Below are 25,680 nucleotides of genomic sequence, written 5' to 3'. Positions count from 1 at the left end.
TTTTTTGCTTCACGCATCGAAAAATTATTTCAAAAAAATAAAAAAAGAGCGAAGCGCGCCACCATGCAAAACCAAACCAAGGGCACAATCACAAGAGTATCTACAACAATAATAGTCATATTCTTTGATATATAAAGCAATTTTGAATTATTATTTAAAAAATTTGAAGTAACAAACAATAGATATTCCATCTTCCCAAACAAGCATTCAAGCAAAAAACTTTCTTAGAAGCCATCAATGCATGTGTCTCAAATACTTAACAAGGCGATTGCATCATGAGTCCCACATTGTTGACTGGAATTATTCCATTGAAAGAAATACAATTGGAAAATTGGGTATGACCATTCTTGGGAGTTTGCCCAGGAAACTCCTGAAATTTCTTGTATCGTGCAACATCCCATCATGATTTTCAGAGAAGGAAAAAAGGTCTCATCACCATTCTACCAAATATAATCATATCAGAGTCTCTACAAGACTTCTTGCAGAGAAGATCCTTTTGTCTTGTCGATCGATAAGTTTGCAACTTCTCGTATATTTCTATCTTCGAGCCCACTACCAAATTGATCTCTGAGGAACTCCACCGCCATGAATGTTAAAGCAGAGGCTGGAATATACCACATAATCCTAGGAATGCTACCTCTGAACATTCCCTTTGTGCCTTCAACCATCCATATTTGACAAATCGCATCCAACCAACCATTGTACCTTAAGATGCACAGCAATATTTGACAATCTATGTATAATATTATATTAATTTCTTTGCTTCAAATCAAAAAAGTGAAATTATTGACCAATACGAGCATACCAGACTGCAAAAACAAAAACAAAAACAAAAACAAAAATCCATGGTCTTTCCCAAAAAAGCTGGTTAGATGTACACCTATTGTGTCCCCCTATTTTTCAACTGAAATTCTTACCATCCTGAATATACTAAAGCACAGCAGAAAGCTTTGCAGGGCAAGAATGATTTTGCAAGAGATCTTAACTAGAACCCCAAATAATACAGCAGGGGAAATGTTAAGACAGCAATACCTTAGAGTTGATCCCTGCACTTGCATTCTTGTCTTGATTACATCCAAGGGAGTGGTGAGATAAGCACTAAAACCTGTACAAGTTCAAACAATGAGCCACTGTTAATGTAACCTCTAATTATAAGCCAAGTGCTGAGATCAATTGTAACAACCTAGAAAATATTCATATTCAAATATTAAAGAGAAAAATAGATACAGAAACAGAAGGAGGCCGTAGACTTCGTCAACGACATTGCATTTTAGAGATAATATTAAATAAAAATAATTTTAGAAAGTTGCCAAATTTCGTCGACGAACACAGGGTCTCATCGACGAAGGTCTTCAAAATTTCGTCGACGAATACAGGACTTCGTCGACGAGAAAATACCGAGAGGGGTTCTGAGGCAGCTTGAATTTCGTCGACGAATACAGGATCTCGTCCATGAAATTTGTGTAGGACTCATCGACGAATACAGAGTCTCGTCGACGAAATCCCCTGTTATATATATAAACGGAATCCGAGATTCATTTCATTTTAAAAAGTCTCTCTCTCCTCTCTCTCTCCCTACGACTTTCTCTTCCTTCTCTCTTCATTTCCGGCCCCACCAATCACCGGATCGACGATCCGAGACTACCACGACGCTCCTAGTGAAATTCCCTACAAGTTTGCCGGAGCGGATCGTCGAGAAAACGAAGTTGGATTTCATCCCAAATTCTTGGTAAGGTCTTTTATTGAGTTTTTGGTTTTATGGTAGTTATAAGAAATGACGTAGGCGGAAAAATAATAATATTTTGTTCTGGAATATTGTGTTTTTAGGAAGTTGATCTAGGAATCCTGCGGGTATAGAGCCAGATTTTTATAGGAGCTTTTCAAAATTGAGATAAAAGAAATATGCTATGGTAGGAGTTTTAATAGAGTTAATAAAGATTTTATAAGCATATTTTTAGGTCAGTTTATTATACAATTTTTATAGAAAATGAGCATAAATGTGTGGCCTAAGTAGACTTTCATGTGAAGAATGAATTTATACAGTTGTTATGAAACATCATACTTTACTAAATACAAAGATATAGATAGTATATACATTTGATATGGTTTTCCAGCATATGAAATTATACAAAGATAGATTTATATTCGCAGAGAAATGTACATGCATATACAGTTTTACATGAACAGTTTATGAAACGGTTATATACATATATCCAAATACATATATACAGATGCTCAAATCAGTATTTTATATTACAGTTTATTACAGAACGGTATATACATATATACAGTGTTATAACATGCCATGTTTTTCCTATTACCATAACATACAAAACACAGACAGAGTATATATACATAATACACAGATAGATATACAGAGGTAGCATCAAGATGCTACAAATACAGTGTTTACAGTACAAAAAGACAAAGTTATAGTAATTTTGGAAACACGATAAAAACAGTAAAAGAGTATATATATGTATATATGTATGTAGTATTAGATCCCTGAGAAAAGTTACACAGACAGATACAGATTACAGAGCACGGTACCGTTACTAGATACAGATAGAGTGCAACCACATAGCTCAGATAGTATGTGGGTACCGTAAGCCGTGCTCGGAGAGTATGCAGCTCCCCAGTACACTGGGTTGAGGGGGCTGGTTTGACGAGGTAGTAGCCAGTCCCAAACTTAGGAGAGGATGCAGTTTGATCGGGCTGAGGTAGTGTAGAATATGATGACCTATCTGGAGGGCCGACCAGATAGAGTCCCGCCTACAGGCCGCACAACCCTGTCATGAGGGGTCAAATCATGACATACAGAGTCCCAGGGATAAAGTACAGATATTTATATGTTTATAGTTTTACAGTATAGTATGATATTATCAGTATGAACAGTAGAAAAACAGACGATACAATATGTTTTAAATTGTGAGAGAAAGATATGTTTTACAGATGATTTATTATATTGCAGTTTAGTTATTATTTTTAAAAGTATCCTTAACTTAGTTGTCACACACTAGTGATAGCATATTTCCACTTACTAAGCGTCGACTCACCCCTTTATTCTAACATTTTTCAGGTGAGCCAGATAGGCGAGCAGATCAGGCTCGTGGATTGAGAGAGTGTTTGGTCACCCTGGTTATAGGGTGAGTTTTTGGCAGAATTGTGTATGTTTTTGGGATAGATGATACTGGAGTGGCATTTTTGTATGGTCTGTATATTTTAGAATCTGATATTATACAGTTTATGTATAAATGGTTTAATGATGTATGTTTCTGCTGCGTAGGAATGTTTACTGTATATATATTAAAAAAAAAAAATGATAAGAATTTTGAGGTCGTTACATCAATCGTTGAAAATAAATAATAAGGCACAAGAAAGACACATACCACCAGCTAATCCTCCTAATACGAGTCCCTCAACAGAACTATTAGCATGGTACTCTGGGTTGGATATCAATTTTTGCTTCCCGTACTCTGTCCAATCCTTTAAGGCTTCATAAAAAGTAACCTGCACATTGCAGAGCAAAATGATAAATTGCAAGACATGGTATATAAAAGAATAAAGCCCAACAAATGTTTGCACAAGAACAAATATCATTAAAGACTCAAAACAGGTAAAAGCCAAAGATACAGCATGCATATGTAAGCCCATAATGCTTTATGAACAAAACACAAAACAGTTGATTTTTTTCCTCCATTTTAAACATATCAGATGGAATTGAAAGAAAGTCCATTACAAAAGATGCCATGGAACCCAGCTCCATTATAATCAGGCTCAGACCAGTTTCAAACAGTTTGGATATAACAAATCCTCCAATAACCCCCCCCCTCTAAAAAAAACACCCACCAAAAAAGAGGGAAAGATATTATTGCAATGCAGCACATACGCAGGATAAGCAATAAAATCAATTTTTTGTTTTTCATTTCTCCTTGTATTCCCATGGCATCTCAGTCCTGCTTCTTGCCTTTGAGATGAATGCTTTGGTAATTACAATTCCAAAATAAGCAGGGTTACTGATAGCAAAACCCCCCAGTAGAATGAGACTGCCATAAGCTACACATCTTGGACCGCATAAAACCTGGAGACCAGTCTCCTCCCAGTTGCTCTCATTCCATACCAGATCCACCATTCCAGTGGGATAGGAGGAATTGAGGTAACAAAACTGGTCCAGGCTGTGAAGGTGAAACAATCTCCCTTTCCATCTGTTTTTTCTAAGAAGCATACTCCACTTATTTTGCTGCAATTTTGGGGAATGTAATTCTCATTCTCGTGTGGAACAGATGTCCCATCAAGCACCCAAGAAATTGCACATGAATCCGGACACATCACCGACACATCCAAGAAAAGGTTTGGAGGAAGGTTCTCCCAAAACGTAACCAACATAATGGTTTAGGCAGATGTTGGTTGGTGAATTATATTCTTCCTGCAGCAATTTCCATGCCCATTTCAATCAAAGTGTTATGAAGACCATTTACAGCATCAGAATGTAGATAAAGCGCAAGTAAAAAGCTTTGAATACCAAGGCATCCCCATGCTTCTCCATGTTATCTAATGCCATTCAAGCCATCCACATGAGAATATGCCTCAGAAACTGCCAGCAATGATATCATTCCGGATATATGAGAATCAGGGCCAAGGCTTTTCTCAGGAAAAAACGAAGCAGAATTAATAGATGCCGCCACTAAAATGACAGGCTTGAGAAGCAGTTGCGCTGCTCCCAGGATGAAAATTAATGGGTGGAAACAATGGCTGTATCCCCCTAGTGGAAGGCAAGTTTCTTCTTCCAAACAAGATTCTGAATTGTGAGGTCCAGCTTTGTCGTCTGCATCACCAAACAAACCTAGCCACAGCTGGGGTAAAAGTTTTTTTCCCCTCTCATTCTTAATGGCAACCTCCTGCAAAGTCAATGTGCTATTCTCGGAGAGTAAGAATATAAGAAAATTGTAAGTACTATACATTACACTAGAGCCAGTTCGATTCCTCTCATAATTGATCAATAAGATAGAAGTAAATTCGGCTTGGGGAAACTTTTCATCAGGAAAGAATCCTTTTAATTTATCAAGGATTTTGGGTCCTTGATTCAACTAAAGCACCAACTATGTTCCTAAAAAAATTGATCACTTGATATTCTGATAAAAAAGAATTGAAATGATCAATTGACAGCAAAAAGTGCAGATAACTGAGACAGCACTCTAGCATTCCTACTCTTTTAATTGGAGCCACAGCCTCTGCACGTCCAGGATTGGAACAACCAATCTAGATAGAAATATTGAGTAGCCAAACGCAAGAACATCCATCAACAACCATATAAATTGACTTTTCATGATCAAGAATTGATTTAAATGAGTTTAATAGTCCTGAGATGGAGAGGCAAACTCACAAAAGAAGAAGGAAAAGCTTTGTGGCAATGGCTGAGATGTAGGGAGTTGGGAGAGAGTGTAGGAAACCTAACCATGGTCACTGTTTAACGGAAAGGCAACAAACATGTCTCCTTCTCCTTTTTATACTTATTATATCATACAAACTTAATATTCACCCCTCCCCGCCAACTTGGCAGGACCAGTTCTGGTTAATGGCTTTTCTACTTAAATTAGATTCTTAAGGATCCACTTTTTTTAACTTTTAATTGGCAAGAAATTTGGGTTTGAAAACTATTCCTTATATATTAGCCTAAGTGTGCTCCATAGCTCTCCAACAACAAATATCATAAATCTTTATGGATGCCAATAGTTAGACTATTAGGAGATTCTCTATCCACTACAAGATTCCCCAAAGAGTAGGAAACCTTCCGGAAAAGCTAAGGGGCCATTGGGATCACTATCAAAAATTATGAAAATCAAAAACAAAAACTAGAAACTAGAAACCAGCAACCTATTTGGTTAATATTGTAAAGCAAAAACAAATTAATATTTTAATTTATTTTGCCCTTAAAAAAATAACATTTTTTAAAAAAAAGTTATTTAAATAATAAAAGTGTAGAATATCAAAAATTAAAAATATTATAATAAAAATAAAATTTCTTACAATTATTTTACTTAATTGTTATATTTTTAAAATTCACTTTACAATAACAATCTTATTGTACATGACAATTGAAAATTAGTAAAAATATTTTGTAATTGACTTATATTATTTTAAATTTTTTCTTAAATTTATGGATATTTTTTCTTCAATTTCATTTAAATTCATATGATCATTTTATTTTAATGTTAATTAAGAAGTGTATATGAAATAAATGATTTAGTCCAAAAAAAAAATTCTAGATATTAAAATTTTCTGACAAGTTGTCAAAACAACCAAGAACCATAAAATTTAATTCTCAATTTTTACACAAACAGCTGAAAACCGACAACAGGAACAAAAAAAATGGTAACATAAACAAGTGTTTTTTATAATAGGTTTCTTCACTGTGCAGAAACAAAAACAGAAAACATAAAACCTTGATACCAAACAGACCATAAACATTCTCCATTTTCTACTTTTTAAGTAAACTTGTTATGCTTGTAGCATTTTTGAAGCCTCATAATACAGAAAATTCCAGCACAAGCCAAGAAAATTCTTTTAGTAAGGGCATGAGATTTTGATTTTTTTTTTTTTTTTCAAATTCTGTCATCAGATTCAGAAAGAAAAGATAAGCTGGGATTTGATGACCAATGGAACTTCATTTTCCATAAAATTATCAAAAAGACCATTAAGCCTGTCAAGTATGACCAACATCAAACAAACATGAACGTCCAAAACATGGAGAACAGCCAATGTTACAGATAGCACTATAGCTCAAAAATCATCAATACATCAGGAGGCATGCTCTTCACACATGAATAACATAATCAATTCACTCTCAAATCTCATTCTTAACAATCAGTTATTCAGGCAGAATCTGCAAGCTTCCTTCTCTTTAAAATCATCATACATCTTTTAAGAGAAGTAAATTATTTTTTACAAAAAAAATACAGAGTGTCCAAACTAAACAGCCATGCAAAAACACAATAGTCTCTATTAGAGACTAGAGACTCGAACTGAAAAGAAAGAATATTTTTTCAATAAACTGAAGGAAAGAAATATTTATTAAAAAAAAAAAACACAATAGAGACTAGAAAGTCAAACTGAAAAGACAGAATATTTTTTCAATAAACTGAAGGAAAAAAATATTAAAACTCTTGAACAAATATATACCATTATACCAGCAAATGGTACATCCCTTGCTAGCGTAGACCAGTATCTGCCAAAAAAGCCACAATTCTGTGCATAAATCAGGAGCAAAAAAAACAAATCTAGAATGCATAATTCATATGAATGCAAATTTTTTTAGGGCAACAGTGAAATCTGATAGCTATTTGTCCTGACAAAACTTTTTTCTTTTGTGGATGGAAAAAGAAGTGTATAAAGAAACTTCCTGTCAGCATCTTATGTAGTTGGGGAATTTCCTGCCCCAAATCAGCTTCACTGGAAAACATAATTAATGCCTGTTATAAACATCCAATTAAGTACGTTTCAATGAGTGGGGTCAACGAATATAAAATGCTCTTAGATTCCTTAATATAATCTTCAGAATATAAGAATTCCATAAAAGCAGTTATAAGGTACAAGTAGCATCTATTTTTCATGGAAACAAGCTACCGACCCCACCTAGTGAGACTTTAGGCTTGGTGTTGTTGTTGTTGTTTAAGCTACTGGCTAGTTCATTTATTTATTTTCTATGGTCTTTAATGCCAATCAATTACATCTAAAGAAAAATTAAAATTGCCAAAGAAACCAGCATGCAGGAATTAAACCGGAGGAATACCCTGCATATAATCCCTTGAACCCTTGTTCTGTCCAAATTGAGCGACCAGCCTGAAAGATTCCTGAATAGTAACCATACATTTGCATGCCAGGTTTCCGGCCAACACTGTCATGCACGACAATAGAGCTCCAAGATGTTCTTGTGCCTTGCACTTGCATCCGTTGCTTCACCACTTCACATGGAACGTACACAAAAGAACCAAGCGTATCTCCTGAAATGAACAGAGAAAAGAAAATAGAGATCCTCAGTCCCCTCACATAAATATAGATAAAAATCTACCACCTTTTACCTTTTTTTATAACAAAAGAAAGTTTCATTAATAGAGAAATATTTACTAGAGGGAGAAACATAAATGTCCTGAGAAAACTAGGGCAAACCAGAAATAAACAAATGAAATCAACAAGCCAGAATGTTCCTCCAATCTCTCTGTAACTCCTGAAAACTAAACCCCTCTAAATGATCCAAAACTGACACACCCACAGTGAGGCCAAGTACTGAATTGTGTTCCAAACAGCACCCAATTTAATTTTTCCCCAAGAAAAAACAAAACATGCATTAGGTTCCAACTAATTCCCCAATAAAACTGCAAAAAAAAAAAAAGTGGCCACAATTCCATGATGCTGCCCTATCCTTCCTTCAACCAAAGCCTGCAAAAGAAATGGCTAACAAGTCTCCCACAATACTAAAAAGCTTATTCCAAATCCTCCAAGCAAATTCACAGTGCAAGAGAAGACGAGAAGCTGTCCCGCAGTTCTTGTAACAGAGCACACATACAAGCCCACAATATTAGATCATTCCAGGCAATACCTAAAAATTTAAATCTAAGAATGATTCCACTTTGGCAGATGCACACGGAAAGAGTGCTAAAGAAAAACTTAATATCACAGAAGTGAGAACATTAGAAAAACTAATGAAACACTAAAACAGCTTACCAACTGCTCCGGCAATGAAATACGCCCCGTGGCCCCTGAGGCTAGGATGTGATTCCTCAATCCATTTCTTGGTGGACTCTATGACACCAAAATATGTTGCACCAGTTGCAAGAGATCCAGTAACCCCAGGAGTTATTCCTCTATAAAAGCCTATAAAGTTAATCAGTCAAAGAGGTTAAACAAAATCAACAAATCAAATTCCAAATATTTCCAACAGGCACTGGAAGAAAAAAAGAGGGGAGGAGGGTAAAACATAACTATTAAAGCATGATATACATTGTTGGCACACAACCTAACAGCTTAAGCTTTTAGGTAAAGTGATAATCTAACATGGTATCAAAACTAGTCACCAGGTGTAGACACCCCATTTTTTCCCAAGCCCAATATAACAAAAATTTTTACTAGGAGGAGGGAGAAGTCATATGGTATAGGACGGGACGATGATTATTAGCACGATATTATTAGGTACTGCTTCTTCGGAGTATCTTGTATAGGTAGAGGAGGGATTATTATTATTATTATTATTATAAATATTATGGTAATTATTACTTTATTATTATTATTATTATTACGTATTATCCTATTATTACTATTATTATTGTTCTTATTTTTATTATTATTATTATTATTATTATTTTAATTTTTATTATAAAGACTAAAAAAAAAGAGAAGATAAGAAGCTGAGGGGGGGGCGGAAACCCTAGATCGCTACGCTCCCCCATTCCTCTATAAAAAAGTGGTGCAGCCTTTCTTGAAGACACAGCCCCCCCCCCCCCCGGTGGTGCGGCAGGAGAAACCAAAAAAAAAAAACCTACTTGTTTTATAGCAGGCGCCCCCGCGCACCACTCTCTCCCTCTCTCGCTTCTTCAACTTTCTTCTTCTCCCCAACTTTCTCCCTCTCTGTTTTCAGTTTCTTGGCCCTAACTCTCTGCTTTCCCTCATTCTCTCCCCCTGTTTTCTCTCCCTCATTCTCTCCCCCAGCTCTCCTTTCTCTCAGCTAAGACCTCCTGCAACACCCGCAGCCCCTACCAGCCAGCTGAGCATCACTGCAGCTCTCGGCCAGATTCAGGACTGCCACCCAGACCCTCCTGCCACTCCAGCCTCCATTCGACGCCCCCAACCACCAGCTGCAACCTGAGCGCATCACACTAGCAGCAGACAGCCAGCCACTTCCCCACGAGCCTCGCAGCAACCATCGCCGTCAATCCTCCTGTCGCTGCTGCCAGCCACCACGCAAGAGCTCCAGTGCTGCAACCCGCCAGCCGCTGCTGCCAACCGCCACACACGAGCCCTCTCCGATGCCAGAAACAGTTCCCAGCCACCCACAGCCGAAACGACACACCAGTGGCAAGCAGCTCCATACCGCCCAGCCCGGCAGTCATCACGTCCACGGCCAGCCACCAACCACCCAACTCCGGCGGAATCCCCAGCGGTAAGCCTCTCTGCAGACACGCAAACACACACACACACATGCATACAATTTTATATTTTTTTTCTTTTTCTGTTTCTTTTCAGGTTTTGGTTTGTATTTACGTCTAATATTTGGGTTTTTTTCTTTATTGTTTATGCAGGTCTGTTTAATATTTAAGGTTTAGGTTTTATTCTTATAATGCATTATTTATCATAATATATATTTAGTTTTCATATCTAGGCTTTTATTTTATTCATTAAAGTGTTAATGTTATGGTTGTGGGATTCTACTATATTACATTTAAATATTCATGTTTATTCTTTTTGTTGTCGTTGTACTTATTGAAATATTTTAGGGTTTTCTTTGTTATATTATAGGTTTAATATTTATGGTATTTGTCATTATGGTATGTATTTAGGGTTTTTGTTATTATTGTATGTCTAGTATGTATTTTTTTAGGGTGTCGTTCTTATTCGGGTAATATTCTAAAATTTTATCACGATGGTATTTATTAATATTCATATCGTAAAGTTTACATTGTTTTAATGAGTAATATGTATTTTTAGGGTTTGGTTGTTATCTTGTTGTGTTTATTATGTGCTTAATATTTATATTACAAGAATTTTATTATCATAGTCTTGATTTCAATGTGTGGTATTCATGTTAGGCTTTCTTGAATGTTGATGTTGTACTCATATTTAGGGTTTACTTAACTGAAAACACGCTTAATGTATAATATATGCATATTTAGGGTTTCCATTGTGGGTGTATATTCATTACGTTGGTTTTTTTTTTTTTTTATGGCTGGTGTTACATGCATATCTAGGTTATATTATTAGGGTTGGATTGATTGTGAAAACCGTGGCTTTATCAGTGAAATTTTGAGTATTATGATACTTACGTGTTATGATATATATATTATATTATTTCGTCTATTAGCTAGTTGAAAGTTCGGTTAACTATAGAAAAATCATAAAAATAGGAAACTAGGAGAAAATTCTGAAAATATTTTTGAATTGAATTTCACAGTTTTCTTTATTCGTTTTTTTTTTTTTTTGTTATTTCAAAAATCTACAAAATATGAGAAAATATAAAAATTCATAAAAGTAGAAAAATAAGTAAAATCGAGAAAAATGTTTTGAGACTTGTAAATCATTTTTTGATACCATTTGAGTTCTAAAAACCTCCCAAACTAGTATTTTCATACTTAGAGAAACCCTATAAGATTTCAAAAATTTGGGAGTGTATTTTATTAAATATTTTCGATTTTCATCCCTATGATTGCAATAAAAAAGGGTACAAGCTCTTTCGGGCTTCACGTACCCCGATTTTGAGAGAATATATATTGCATATAATTTTGTTGGTATTTCAAAAATTCACTAAAAGGGAGTAATTTTAAAGACTTTTTAAATTTACTTAGGGATAATTTCATAATTAATTAGATACCGTTCGTAAGAACGGGCACGTAGGGGTGCTCGTATCTTCCCTCGCGTAACCAAACTCCCAACCCTAACTTTGGTAATGTAGACCCATTCTACCCTTAACTGGATAGTAATTAAGTGTTCTAACCACACTAAAAGGTTAGTGGCAATTTCATTCCGGTTTTTTTCCTGAAAAACCTTAAAATAATTTTTATTTCGCCACCACGAGACACCCACGCTCTGCAACGTTGTGACGGCTTGGCGACTCTGCTGGGGACATAGAGAGTCAAGCCAATAATTAATTACAAATTATATCGAGCTCAAATTTAATAAATCTTTTAGTTGCTCCTCATTTTGTGAATTTAATTGTAAATGTTTTCTTTCCAATTCTTTTTAGAGATAAGATATTCATTGTAAATAGTTTGTTTCCAAATTTAGAATGTTAATTATAAATTCTTTCCAAATTTTTTTAGAAAAGAATATCAATTGTAAACATTTTCTTTCCAAATTTTTTAAGAATATTAATTGTAAATATGTTCTTTTCAAATTTTTTAGATAAGAATATTAATTGTAAATATTTTTTTTTTCAAATTTTTTTCATAAGAATATTAATTTTAAATATATTTTCCCAAATTTTTTAGATAAGAATATTAATTGTAAATATTTTCTTTCCGAAAGCTTTTTAGATAAGAACATTAATTGTAAATACTTTCTTTCCAAATTTCTTAGATAAAAATATTAATAAGAATACTAATTGTAAATATCTTCTTTCCAAATTTTTAAATAAGAATATTAATTGTAATTATTTTATTTCCAACTTTTTAGATTAAGTGTGTTAATTGTAAATATCTTGTTTCCATATTTTGGATGAGCATTGTAAACACTTTATTTCTCTTGTTGTTTGACCAAACATGTGATTAATTGTGAATAAGCGTATGACATGCATGTGGGGTAGCGGGATTAGGCTAAACTGGGATTCACACACTCCCACATGCTCTATACTCAGGCTTTACCTGTTAGGGTTAGATGGGGGTGTAATAGCGTTTGTCCCTTCATAACTTAAGCTTGATGGGACCCGCGAACCACCCCGTTCAGTGCAAGTTTTGTCCGAACCACTATAGGGGAGGATAGAATTTCAAACTGGGGACCTATATTTATATGGAATAGAGCCTACCCAAACGTACTCGCCTATAGTTTTCCCTAACTAGGATAGAACCCCAGAGCATCCTGTATATATCTACCCCTATGTTGGGACAGAAGCTGCATCCTTCTCCATGTGGTCTTATGTCTATACATGTCTGCTTTGAATTGTATGATAGTGTCACTAACATATTGCATCCATATAGGCATCCCATTCACTTTACCGAGGTTTCTAAAAGAGATTGGATTCATTCACGGAGACCACAGTTATTTATCAAGAGACCGAGTCCGTAGTACAGTCGTATTCTGAAAGTCAGAAGGAGCAGTGGGGAGATAGCCTGAACGAGGAGTCAGTGGTGGAGTTACCGGCCAAAGTCTGCCTATATACCCGATCAAACCCCCTGGAGGAACTAAAAACTATCTGGAAGGGATGGACACCGGAACGCCGTTTGGAATTCTCACAATTATATGGCCATATCGGTTTCTTGTTACACATAACAGTGAATCTTCAGATGGTGAAGGCATTAGTAGACTTTTGGAATCCTCCGTACACGTGCTTTACAATAGATGGAATCGACATGGTTCCTACAATCGAAGAGTACACCTCGTTGCTAAATTTGATGACACAGCGATCACACTACCAGACTTACGTACCTGATTCTAGGACTTCCTTAGTACGATAGTTGTATAACCTTGTTGGGGTCAAGATTCAACGGACTGCAGGGGAAAACGAATGGGTCACTTGGAAATGCTTGAAGGAGTTGTTGAAGAGAAAGGTGAAGAGGTTCAAATACATTTGTTTGCACTGGCCATATATGGCCTAATTATATTTCCCAAAGAACTAGGGACCATTGATAGAGGCACTTTTCTTTTGTGGCTCAAGTGAAGAATGGGGCTCATTCGGTTCCCGACATTTTGGCAGAAACTTTCCGATCTCTCAACAAATGCAGGAACGACTAAAGTGTTGTGTACCATTAGTCTATGTTTGGTGTACCATTAGTACCCCCCTTGGTTACTTGGCAGGTGACTGGCAAACAAAATAATAAAATGTAAGTTTACATTGTTTTATTAATTTTATCACGATGGTATTTATTAATATTCATATCGTAAAGTTCACATTATTATCGTAAAGTTTACATTGTCGTTCTTTACAATTAGTATTCTTATTAATATTTTTATCTAAGAAATTTGGAAAGAAAGTATTTACAATTAATGTTCTTATCTAAAAAGCTTTCGGAAAGAAAATATTTACAATTAATATTCTTATCTAAAAAATTTGGGAAAATATATTTAAAATTAATATTCTTATGAAAAAAATTTGGAAAAAAAAAATATTTACAATTAATATTCTTATCTAAAAAATTTGAAAAGAACATATTTACAATTAATATTCTTAAAAGTATTTGGAAAGAAAATATTTACAATTAATATCTTATCTCTAAAAAAAATTGGAAAGAAAATATTTACAATTAATATTCACAAAATGAGGAGCAATTAAAAGATTTATTAAATTTGATCTCGGGATAATTTCTAATTAATTACTGGCTCGACTCTCTATGTCCCCAGCAGAGTCGCCAAACTGTCGCAATGTCCCAAAGCGCGGATGCCCCAGAGTGGCGAAATAAAAATTATTTTAAGGTTTTTCAAGAAAAAAACAGGAATGAAGTCGCCACTAACCTTTTAGTGTGGTTAGAACACTTAATTACTACCCAATTAAGGGTAGAATGGGTCTACGTTACCAAAGCTGGGATTGGGAGTTCGGTTACGCGAGGAGAAGTTACAAGCACCCCCTACGCACCCGTTCTTACGAACGGTACCTAATTAATTATGAAATTATCCCTAAGTAAATTTAAAAAGTCTTTAAAATTACTCCTTTTTAGTGAATTTTTGAAATACCAATAAAAATATATAGAATATATATTCCCTCAAAACCAGGGTACATGAAGCCCGAAAGAGCTTGTACCCTTTTTAATTGCAATCATAGGGATGAAAATCGAAAATATTTAATAAAATACACGCCCAAATTTTTGAAATCTTATAGGATTTCTCTAAGTATGAAAATACTAGTTTGGGAGGTTTTTAGAACTCAAATGGTATCAAAAAATGATTTACAAGTCTCAAAACATTTTTCTCGATTTTACTTATTTTTCTACTTTTATGAATTTTTATATTTTCTCATATTTTGTAGATTTTTGAAATAACAAAAAAAAAAAAACGAATAAAGAAAACTGTGAAATTCAATTCAAAAATATTTTCAGAATTTTCTCCTAGTTTCCTATTTTTATGATTTTTCTATAGTTAACCGAACTTTCAACTAGCTAATAGACGAAATAATATAATATATATATCATAACACGTAAGTATCATAATACTCAAAATTTCACTGATAAAGCCACAGTATTCACAATCAATCCAACCCTAATAATATAACCTAGATATGCATGTAACACCAGCCATAAAAAAAAAAAAAAACCAACGTAATGAATATACACCCACAATGGAAACCCTAAATATGCATATATTATACATTAAGCGTATTTTCAATTAAGTAAACCCTAAATATGAGTACAACATCAACATTCAAGAAAGCCTAACATGAATATCACACATTGAAATCAAGACTATGATAATAAAATTCTTGTAATATAAATATTAAGCACATAATAAACACAACAAGATAACAACCAAACCCTAAAAATACATATTACTCATTAAAACAATGTAAACTTTACGATATGAATATTAATAAATACCATCGTGATAAAATTTTAGAATATTACCCGAATAAGAACGACACCCTAAAAAAATACATACTAGACATACAATAATAACAAAAACCCTAAATACATACCATAATGACTAATACCATAAATATTAAACCTATAATATAACAAAGAAAACCCTAAAATATTTCAATAAGTACAACGACAACAAAAAGAATAAACATGAATATTTAAATGTAATATAGTAGAATCCCACAACCATAACATTAACACTTTAATGAATAAAATAAAAGCCTAGATATGAAAACTAAATATATATTATGATAAATAATGCATTATAAGAATAAAACCTAAACCTTAAATATTAAACAGACCTGCATAAACAATAAAGAAAAAAACCCAAATATTAGACGTAAATACAAACCAAAACCTGAAAAGAAACAGAAAAAGAAAAAAAATATAAAATTGTATGCATGTGTGTGTGTGTGTTTGCGTGTCTGCAGAGAGGCTTACCGCTGGGGATTCCGCCGGAGTTGGGTGGTTGGTGGCTGGCCGTGGACGTGATGACTGCCAGGCTGGGCGGTCTAGAGCTGCTAGCCGCTGGTGTGTCGTTTTGGCTATGGGTGGCTGGGAACCGTTTCTGGCAGCGGAGAGGGCTCATGCGTGGTGGCGTGGAGGCTGGCAGCAGCGACAGGAGGATTGACGGCGATGGTTGCTGCGAGGCTCATGGGGAAGCGGCTGGCCGTCTGCTGCTAGTGTGATGCGCTCAGGTTGCAGCTGGTGGTTGGGGGCGTCGAATGGAGGCTGGAGCGGCAGGAGGGTCTGGGTGGCGGTCCTGAATCTGGCCAAGAGCTGCAGTGATGCTCGGCTAGCTGGTAGGGGCTACGAGTGCTATAGGAGGTCATAGCTAAGAAAAAGGAGAGTTGGGGGAGAGAATGAGGGAGAGAAAACAGACAGAGAGAATGAGGGAAAGTAGAGAGTTAGGGGAAAGAGACTGAAAACAGAGAGGGAGAAAGTCAGGGAGAAGAAGAAAGTTGAAGAAGAGAGAGGGAGAGAATGGTGCGCGGGGGCGCCTGCTATAGAACAAGTAGGGTTTTTTTTGTTTCTCCTACCCCCCCAGCTGTGTCTTCAGGAAAGGCTGCACCATTTTTTTATAGAGGAATGGGGGAAGCGTAGCGATCTAGGGTCCCCCCCCCCCAATCTTCTTATCTTCTCCTTTTTTTTTAAATCTTTATAATAAAAATAATAAAAGTAATAGTAATAATAATAATACTAATAAGAACAATAATAATAGTAATAATAGAATAACACATAATAATTATAATAATAGTAATAATAATAATAAAGTAATAATAACAATAATATTTAAAATAATAATAATAATAATAATAGTAATGGTAATAATAATAATAGTAAAATAATAATAATAATAAAATTACATTTAAAAATAAAGATAATAATAATAATAAAGATAACAATAGAAGAGTAATAATAGTAATAATAGTGATAATAATAATAATAATAATAAGTAATAATAAAAATAATGATAATAATAATAATAAATAATTTTGTTATATTGGCCTGGGAAAAAATGGGGTGTCTACACCAGGAGATCCTAGGTTCTAGTCTTATTGCCCGTGTTTATTGTGTGGTGTTCAAAAAAATTATTATGTTCCCTATCATAGGTGTTATTTATTGTGTGTTTATCTCTCCACAAGCTGTCGGGCTGCACATGCGGGAGAGTGTTAAAGCTTGATATACATTGTTGATCCACAACCTAATAGCTTAAACTCTCGGGTAAAGTGGTAATCTAACAATAACCATGCCTATAATTTCATCTAAAACAGTATCTTAAAATATTTTTTAAAACAAAAGGTCCAAAACAACTAGGTGATGCAAAAAATGTTCAAAATCTAAGCCTGTGGAGCCAGTACAAATGTTAAACAAAAGGCATGTGAAGTACCTCTTATTCCATCTGCAGTCCAGACTCTTTGCATCATCTGCAATATGTTTTTTTGGTTCTGACAATAGCAGGAACAAAAATCATTCACACTGCAAGATATCCAAAAACAGAACAAACAAATTGAAAGGCTTGAACAGAGACATTAAAGTTATAGACAACCAATTGTGGTCCATATTTTTTCACCCATATTCATTTTTGTCAGAATTGTCCAGCCCAAAAGTATTCTGATATGTTAGGTTATTTGCATAATTCTAAACCCAATCACCCTTTGACCCATTTTTAATAAATCATTAAAAATCATTTTTAAATAATTTAATCAAGTGAGGGGAATTTGGGAATAAATAAAATTAGGAGAAATTGGGCAAAAATTATGGTTTCCAGAATTCAAATTAGCGAAACGGATTTCAAATTGTTCAAATGCCCATTCTGATCACCATTGCTGCACTCGGAAGTGAAGCAGGGCAATGACAGCTTGCAGTGCCACGCAGCACATCAGTGAACCTGATGCACGCTTCTTCTTTTTTTCACATTTTTATCCTTATTTCAGCCCTGTTGCAAATTAACAAATTATTTTTGAACCATTAATTATATGTAGGCTATTTTAGACCTGGGTGGCTTGCTTAGCCACCTGGCAAGAAAAGGATTTTTTCGAGGATCCTAGCGTGACGTCATGGACTCATTCAAAAACTTGGAAGGATAACTTATATTGGAATATTGGAGAGCGAATGGACTGGGGAAGCAAAGCCTATGCACAGTAATAGAAGAAAGATTTTTTTCCCAGGATTTGAGGCTTTTTTTTGCATCTTAAGGCATGTAAAGTATGTGATTTAACTTTTATTGTGGAATTGGTAGGAGCATGCCTAGGAAATTTATTTCCAACATTCTTTATGCATGATTGGAATGATGAATTGGATGAATAGAATGACACGTTAAAAATATGCATGATTGAGTGTTTGAATGACTCATTCGATCCCCTGAGTGTTTGAATAACTCTTTTGATCCCCTATTCAATATGGGGTAGTAAAGCAGGAATATCATTCCTAGTGCAATCCCACCATCACCAATCCATATTTTCATGTAATATGATTTATGATTTCAGATAATTGATCATTCCACATGAATTGACACAATTGTGGAGGCATAAATTTTTAGCTATCTTGCATAATTTTATAGGTAATTTTGATTCCCTTTTCATATAGCCTTTTGACCTTCTTAGGCAGTGTTTGGGACCATAGATTTCAGGGCATGGATTTGGATTTGTAAGGATTTAGAAGAAACTCAATTCAATTTTACACTATGTTTCATCCAAATTCACGCAAATCTTAATTCAAGGCCCAAATTCCATGCTTTCAAGCGCTCTGTCAGGATTTGATTCCCTATTCAAAAACGAATAAGTAGGTAACCTGGGTCTTTATCTAAAAGATCCAAGGGCAAACCCATGGCCAAATTCCTTTTGAGTGTTTTTTAGATTAATATTTGCTTACATTTTAATTATTATGCATGAGTAGAACCCCATGGTTTGCACAACTTAAGCTTCCCACACATAGCCTTAGGTGCTAAATCATGGGAAGTAAGATGTTTATGTTTAATTTTATTAATTTAGTATGTTCTATGCTAGATTAGGACTTTCATTATTTTTAGGCATGTCAAATTTTAACAAGTTGGGCAATTCAAATACTATTATTCTAGATGAATCTGTGCATGGGTTCAAATTTTTAAGTTCAATTTGATTGAAACATGATTTGTAATAATAGTTGTAGCTTGAATAATTACATACCTTTTTCTTGAATGCCTTAATTTTTTTTTTGCATGAAATTAAAAAACTAAGTTGCAATGAAGAAGGCTGAAAGATGTTCACTTTGGTATGTTAATTAGAGGTTTACTACCCATGAGTGGGGTTCTTATCACTTGAATTTGATTACCAAAGGCTAAAAGTGAGGGTCCTCCAAAGTATGAGTTAAAGAAGTTCATACCACTTAACCAAATGGGTTAGAAGCAACGAACATCTTAGGGTCCATGTCTATAGGAACGATGGCTATCATTAAACAGAAACACTTTGAGATAAATCTTAGTTTTTAAAGCCACAACTTTTTTGTACAGAATGAACTGACTTTCCAAAAAAAAAAAAAATCCCTAAAAAATATTTTCCATTTTTTTCACAATGAATTTTCCAAATAAATACTTTCTAGGAATTTAAAATTGAAATTATTTTCCAATCTTATTAAATGATAATTTGTTAGTGATGAGGTTTTTGTTAGAAAAGTGGAAGAATAAATTATGATTAATAAATGTCTCCTCATCCCTTTATTAGTAGCGGAGATATGAAAGATATATCAAATAAATACATAAATAATATCCAATGAAAAAATGCCAGAACCTAATACCAAATGCTACTGTCCTCAGCAGCAAAAATTCAATTTAGCATTTTTTTTTTCACAGAATACTATATTGGGGAATTTATACCTGGCATCCACTAAGAACAGCTTGACTTTGAATTCGAGTCTTTATTGTATCGATGGGGTGCATCATTCCTTCACCAAAGGCCCCTGCAAGAGCTCCCCACAAGAATTCCCTCCATACTGGACCCCAGCCAGTAAGATCACCACGAAGTAATTACTAATTAGCATTGTACATAAATTACAAATAAAAGAACATATTGTTATCGTTTCAATACCAATGGATATCAGCTGCCATAAAAATTTTCTCTTTTCCCGGAAGAAGAATTAAAAATGCGAACCAGCACAAAAACATACATTCTGCACAACTTGCGCTTGCATGATAGACCTAAGGGCTCCACAGGGACGGCCCACATGCAGAAACACCTTTAAAACCCCAACCTCACAAAACTCCCAAAATGGACTCCTTTATGTAGGTGGGAGATGACTATTGAAGATTGAAGTGAACAGACGAGTGAAGTAAAAGCCTACCGAAAAACTGAATTTGAGATGTGTTCTGGTCAGAGGTTGAGCTAGAAGCCGCCATCAAAGTTGCAGATACGCTTCACTCCGACCGCTTTTCTCTCGCCAGTCGCCGGGGGCTGCAAGTTAAGTGTAGCTGATGTTAGGGTTTGGCGATTTAAAGATGAAAGGCGCGCCTTTTTTTTCTTTTTCCCACACCTCGTCTTAACTCGATTCGGTCGTACTCGAATTTAACGCGAATTGAAATTATTCGAAAACATTAATAATTAATTATCAATTTTTTAATACTTTTTACCAGCTTAATTAATTAGTTAAATAATCATAATAGTTTTGAATCATATTTATAATATCTATAATTAAAATCAAAATCAGGATCAATTTTGCTCTTGTTATATGTTCCCCGACTCTTTGTCGTAGAAGAGTATCTTCTAAATTATCGCTTGGACGACTAATTGAAAAGTACATTATGATAAAAAAAAAATGTAAAATAAAAACAAAAATGCTTATCTTAAAAATTGTCTATTAAAAGGAGTTTGTAATTATTTATTATAAATAAATTTTCAAAAAAGTATTATTTTAGAAAAAGAAATGTTTATTTTCCTAAAAAAAATTGTTTGGAAAAGTACTTTTGAAGTAAGTACCTATTTAAGTGTCAAGCAAACACTACTTATTAACATAAGTACTTAATTTAGATGCTTTTTTATAATAAGTACTTATTTTTTAAGACTTTCCAAATGGGAGCTAAATTGAGGGGTCTTTCTCCTTCTTATTATTTTTTATCATTTTAAATTTTTTCTCTTTTTTCGAACCTCCTCGAGCCTTGAAGGGTGAATGGTCCTTTTCTTTTATAAGTTGGGTGACCTACATGCTCTCACGTCCTTCTTTTTTTTTCTTTTTTTTTTTTTTGGAAATCTCCTCGGACCTTAAAGCCATAGTATTCCACAATCCCAAGGCGTCCCTACTTCATATTTCTCTTGGTCAATTAAATTGGCCTTCTCATTCATAGGTATTTCCCATGGTTACCACCTCGGATGTTTACTGCCAAGATTATTTGTAAATTTTATATTGATCTTTTGTACTTGGATCATTCTACTGAGTGGGCCTATTTGATATTTTGTACATGATCTTTATGCTGAGTGAACCTATTTGACCTTTTGTACTTGGTTATTCAACCAAGAGGGTCCATTTGACCTTTTGTATTAGGTAATTTTTCTAAACAAGCTTATTCAGTCTGTTGTATTTGGCCTTCAGCTAAGTTACTTATTTGACCTTTTGTACTTGGCATTTATACCAAGTGAGCCAATTCGGCCTTTTGTGCTTGGCTTTTTTCTATTTTAGCTTATTTCACGTTTGACACGTAGTTATTATGCAAAGTGGGTCAATTGCCCGACTTTTGTTCCTTTTTACCAAATTAACCTTTTTAGTTTTGTATACTTTATCATTCTACCAAATGGGGCTATTTGAAATTTTTTACTTGGTCATCATATTAAGTGGTCCTACTTGGTTTGCTTGCTATCTCCATCATTTTCCAAGTCTTGTCTTGTTGGTCTTTTTTTCTCTAAGTGATGTGATGTAGTTGCCAAATTACATTTTTTATTGGGCCTCATTTAATGTCCAGATGAATCTCATGGCTTTTGGGGCTCTTCTTCTATCCCTTGGGCTATCCTCATTTCTTACATGTAAATCATTAGAAAGAGGATAATTTATCATCACTAGCATGTTGTTTTATTGTAATTGTGTATAACTTATTGTTGTAATTGTCTATAACTTATTGTTGTATATGTGTTTTATAATTGTTTAGTTATAAAATGGTGTTATGGGCGTTGATGTCTAGAGACAAGATTACCAAAGAAAGGCTTTTGGGTCTTGTGATTATTTAATCATTGCATGTTTTCACCAACTCTAATATTAGCCACAAGACTATAATTTTATTTTTGTGAATGGATTCAAGTAGGCCCAAGTTTTGAGGGCCATTAATTAGTTTATGGGGTTAATAGTGGTGAGGCATTGCATACATTTCAAAAGCGTTAGTGTCAATAATGGATTCACCCCTACAACAATTTTTAAATTTTTTTGCAATGTGACTAAACCATGCCTTTCTGTAGGTGCTAATGATGCATTTGTATGCAACTATCTAAAATTTTCATGTAGTAAATCCCAAAGGAAAATCCTCTAGATCCCCCAATCTATTTGAAACACCCTTTTTTTTTTTTTTTAATAGTACCTATCCATATTCACATTCTAACTGTGCAGCGTAAAACATAATATACTTATACTTTATATACAGTACGAAAGTACTAAAACTCTAAAGATACACATACAAACCCCCAAAACTAATTCATCAGATATCTCAAGAATTATACAAACATACTCCTAATCCCCCAAAATAAAAACACATACCCCGCACCATAGGGACGACGTCTCCCCTATGTCGAAGCTTGCTCAGCTCGATGTCCTGGATTTCCTGAAATGTTTAAGTTCTATGGGGTGAGACACCTCTCAGTAAGTGGGAATAAATTATTATCAATGTGTGGCAAATGAGTTATAGTGTATCATATCATGTTCGTATAAATATTAACTTAACTAAGAAATCATAGTAAATGTACTCATATCCATATATATACATACATTTGCAGCCATACTTTTTTTTTTCCTCGAAAATATAATCATATTTAATAAATATTTTTGTATACAAAATAACATATCTATCAAAGTATCACCATATGAGTGTATCACGTCTGTAATGAGGAACTCATTCATATCACCGTCATGTAATAATAATCTCACATGACCGGATTGTGCGACCCGAATGCGGGACTTAACCCTAGTTGGCCTACCAGGCTAAGTCAAAATATTCCTCCGCAAGCTCAATTGACATCCATTACCAACACACTCCCCGAGTAGTGTGGTTGCACTAACTCAATCACTAGTAACGGTACCGTACTCTCACATCATTAACCAACTAGGTTCTCATTTCATCACTCAATATACGTAATAATATATTTCCAAAAGCTTTCATTTCTCATAAACATGCTAAAGATAATGAGTATTCATGTGTAAATAACACATCTCGTTTGCAACTTATGGTTGTTCATCATATCTCATAATGTCTGTGTATATCTCATCTTGCTTGTGTATATCGCATTTCAACATTTCAATGAAATTCGCGTCTGTATATATCACGTATCATCATATCTATGTAAAACGTATATGTACATATCTCATATCAACATATTTGTTTTTATTTCAGCAAAAATCTCGTCTCATCATTTAATATATTCACATATTCATTTTACAATAATCAAAATCCTTTCTCATGCCACACAAATTTTCAATAAAATTTAACAGGATAATAATTATTTAGTAAAACATAGGATAGTCCCAAAACTATTATTTCTTATATGTCTGATAACTGAGAATATCACATATAATATTTTCACATTGTACTTTAATTTAATCAATTCATTTCCAGAAATTTATGATATAATTTAATTCCCCTTACCTGTTTCCTGAGGACATGCTTGCAAGTTTCCTAAACTAACGCCTGCGGCATTCACACTGTAACACTTTGACCCGCCACATGGGCACGGGGAGCTAGTATAACATCTAAACTCTCTGATACCAATTGTAGCATATACAAATGCAACCTGCCCTAACCAGGGAATCACGGGTGCACCTGCCATTACTAAAATTAAACCATACAGCGGAAGAGTTCTAAAACATCCAACCACTTCACTAGAGTTATATCTGTTCCCAAATACGCACACACATACACAATTTGTCTACATATCACAATCCCAAAATAACAAAAGAAGACATCTCGTATCTCACTAGCTCTGATAACCACTCCCAGAAGTCTAATCCTAGCCCCAAGGTAAGTTAGGTACAGTTCCCTAGAGGGCCTGAAAAATAATTTGTATAATGGGGTAAGACACTTCTCAGTAAGACGGATTATATTACTATCAGTGTGTGGCTAGCATGAGTTATCGTGTAAATATAAAACTTTCATATTTAACTGAATATAAAATGCATTTAAACTGTACTACACTGTATATCTGAAAAACCATAATTTATGAATAATAACTATCGGCTCAATATAACCTTTTTCATAGTAAATTTGCCCATATATGCATAAAAGATACAATATGTACTATCGTATTAGCGTCGTCTCGCTATCATAAACTCATACGATATGCTTCCCCGCATGACAGATTGTGTGGCACGAAGGCTGGACTTAGCTCTTAGCTGGCCGACCATAGCTGAGTAAGAAAATGTAGTAAGTATGATCGCGCCTACCTATAGTCATCCGAAAACTACCTCGGATGGGGCCCCCTGACAAAAACCTTAGAGTAGTACTGTGGCCCGGGTCACCAAATCGTCTATCCATCATCACACTATCATCCCAGTGTGATTGCACTTCTCGCCAACATATAGATATGGTATTGTGCTCATAACATTACATTTCATATCCACAATGCTTTATAATCATATGTGGCAATTTACAAAATAAAACCATATTATACTAATTTCATAGAAAACTTGTCATTTATTAACTCTCGGCCCCCGGCCGTCACATCATATCTTGTATTATTAGTAAAAATATTATACTTATATATACCATTTAGAAATTGTTCTCATGCCACACAATTTTTATCTGATGGATCATAAATAAATAAATTGACAGGGAAAAACATAAATTGCTGAAAATAGGGTTTGAACATCTCCAGGGTTTTATTTAACTTAAACTATTTATATTATAGAAAATAGGAGATTTCAAACCAACCACGTAAATTTTCCCTAAAATATATTGTAACGACCCGAAAAATACTGATATTTAAATATTAAAGAGAGGAAAATAGAAACAGAAACAGAAACAGAAAGAGGCAGTAGGTTTCGTCGACGAACGCGACATCAAATTTTGGAGATAATAATAATATCAAGGAATTGTCAGAACTCGTCGACGAATACAGGGCCTTGTCGACGAGTACATAAGGAAATTCGTCGACGAATACAGGGCATTGTCGACGAGAAAATACCGAAAGGGGTTATGGAGCAGCCTAAAATTCATCGACGAATACAGGGACTCGTCGACGAATTTAATGAAAGATTCGTCGACAAGGTGATGTGTCTCGTCGATGAATCTAGCAGTATAAATATTTGAAAACCGGGATTTTTATCCATTTTTCAGTGCTCCACTCTCTCTCCTCTCACTCTCTCTCTACGAATCCTCTCCTTTCTCTCTTCTATTCCGGCCCTACCAGTCGTCTGATCGATGATCCAAAACTACCACGACGCTCATGGCGGAGTTCTCTACAAGTCTGCCGGAGTAGATCGTCGGGAAAATAAAATTGAATTTCATGCCAAATTCAGGGTAAAGTCTTTT

At 34.6% G+C, this 25,680-nt stretch overlaps 1 protein-coding gene across 5 annotated transcripts; it reads right to left on the bottom strand.

Moving 5' to 3' along the window:
- Window positions 1-206: 206 nt before the first annotated feature.
- LOC131145520 (uncharacterized) lies at window positions 207-20,503 on the bottom strand. Of its 5 annotated transcripts, none has more exons than XM_058094657.1 (9): window positions 20,307-20,503; window positions 19,843-19,958; window positions 17,380-17,437; window positions 8,722-8,871; window positions 7,790-8,000; window positions 7,180-7,225; window positions 3,390-3,510; window positions 1,033-1,105; window positions 207-705 (listed from the first exon to the last, which is right to left on the bottom strand). In XM_058094657.1, the coding sequence occupies exons 1-9, from the start codon at window positions 20,359-20,361 to the stop codon at window positions 468-470; spliced, it is 1,068 nt and encodes a 355-aa protein (XP_057950640.1). In that variant the 5' UTR covers window positions 20,362-20,503; the 3' UTR covers window positions 207-467. The 5 variants fall into 5 exon arrangements, with proteins under 5 accessions (XP_057950640.1, XP_057950643.1, XP_057950642.1 ...); XM_058094660.1 differs by having other exon boundaries at window positions 207-733; window positions 20,307-20,464; XM_058094659.1 differs by lacking the exon at window positions 20,307-20,503 and adding an exon at window positions 15,930-16,323 and having other exon boundaries at window positions 17,380-17,468.
- Between the last annotated feature and the right edge of the window lie 5,177 nt (window positions 20,504-25,680).

This window comes from Malania oleifera, chromosome 13 (genome assembly GCF_029873635.1).
Source record: "Malania oleifera isolate guangnan ecotype guangnan chromosome 13, ASM2987363v1, whole genome shotgun sequence".
Classification (NCBI taxonomy): domain Eukaryota; kingdom Viridiplantae; phylum Streptophyta; class Magnoliopsida; order Santalales; family Ximeniaceae; genus Malania; species Malania oleifera.
The sequence above is the reverse complement of the archived record's forward strand: the minus strand, read 5'-3'. Positions and strand labels throughout refer to the sequence as shown.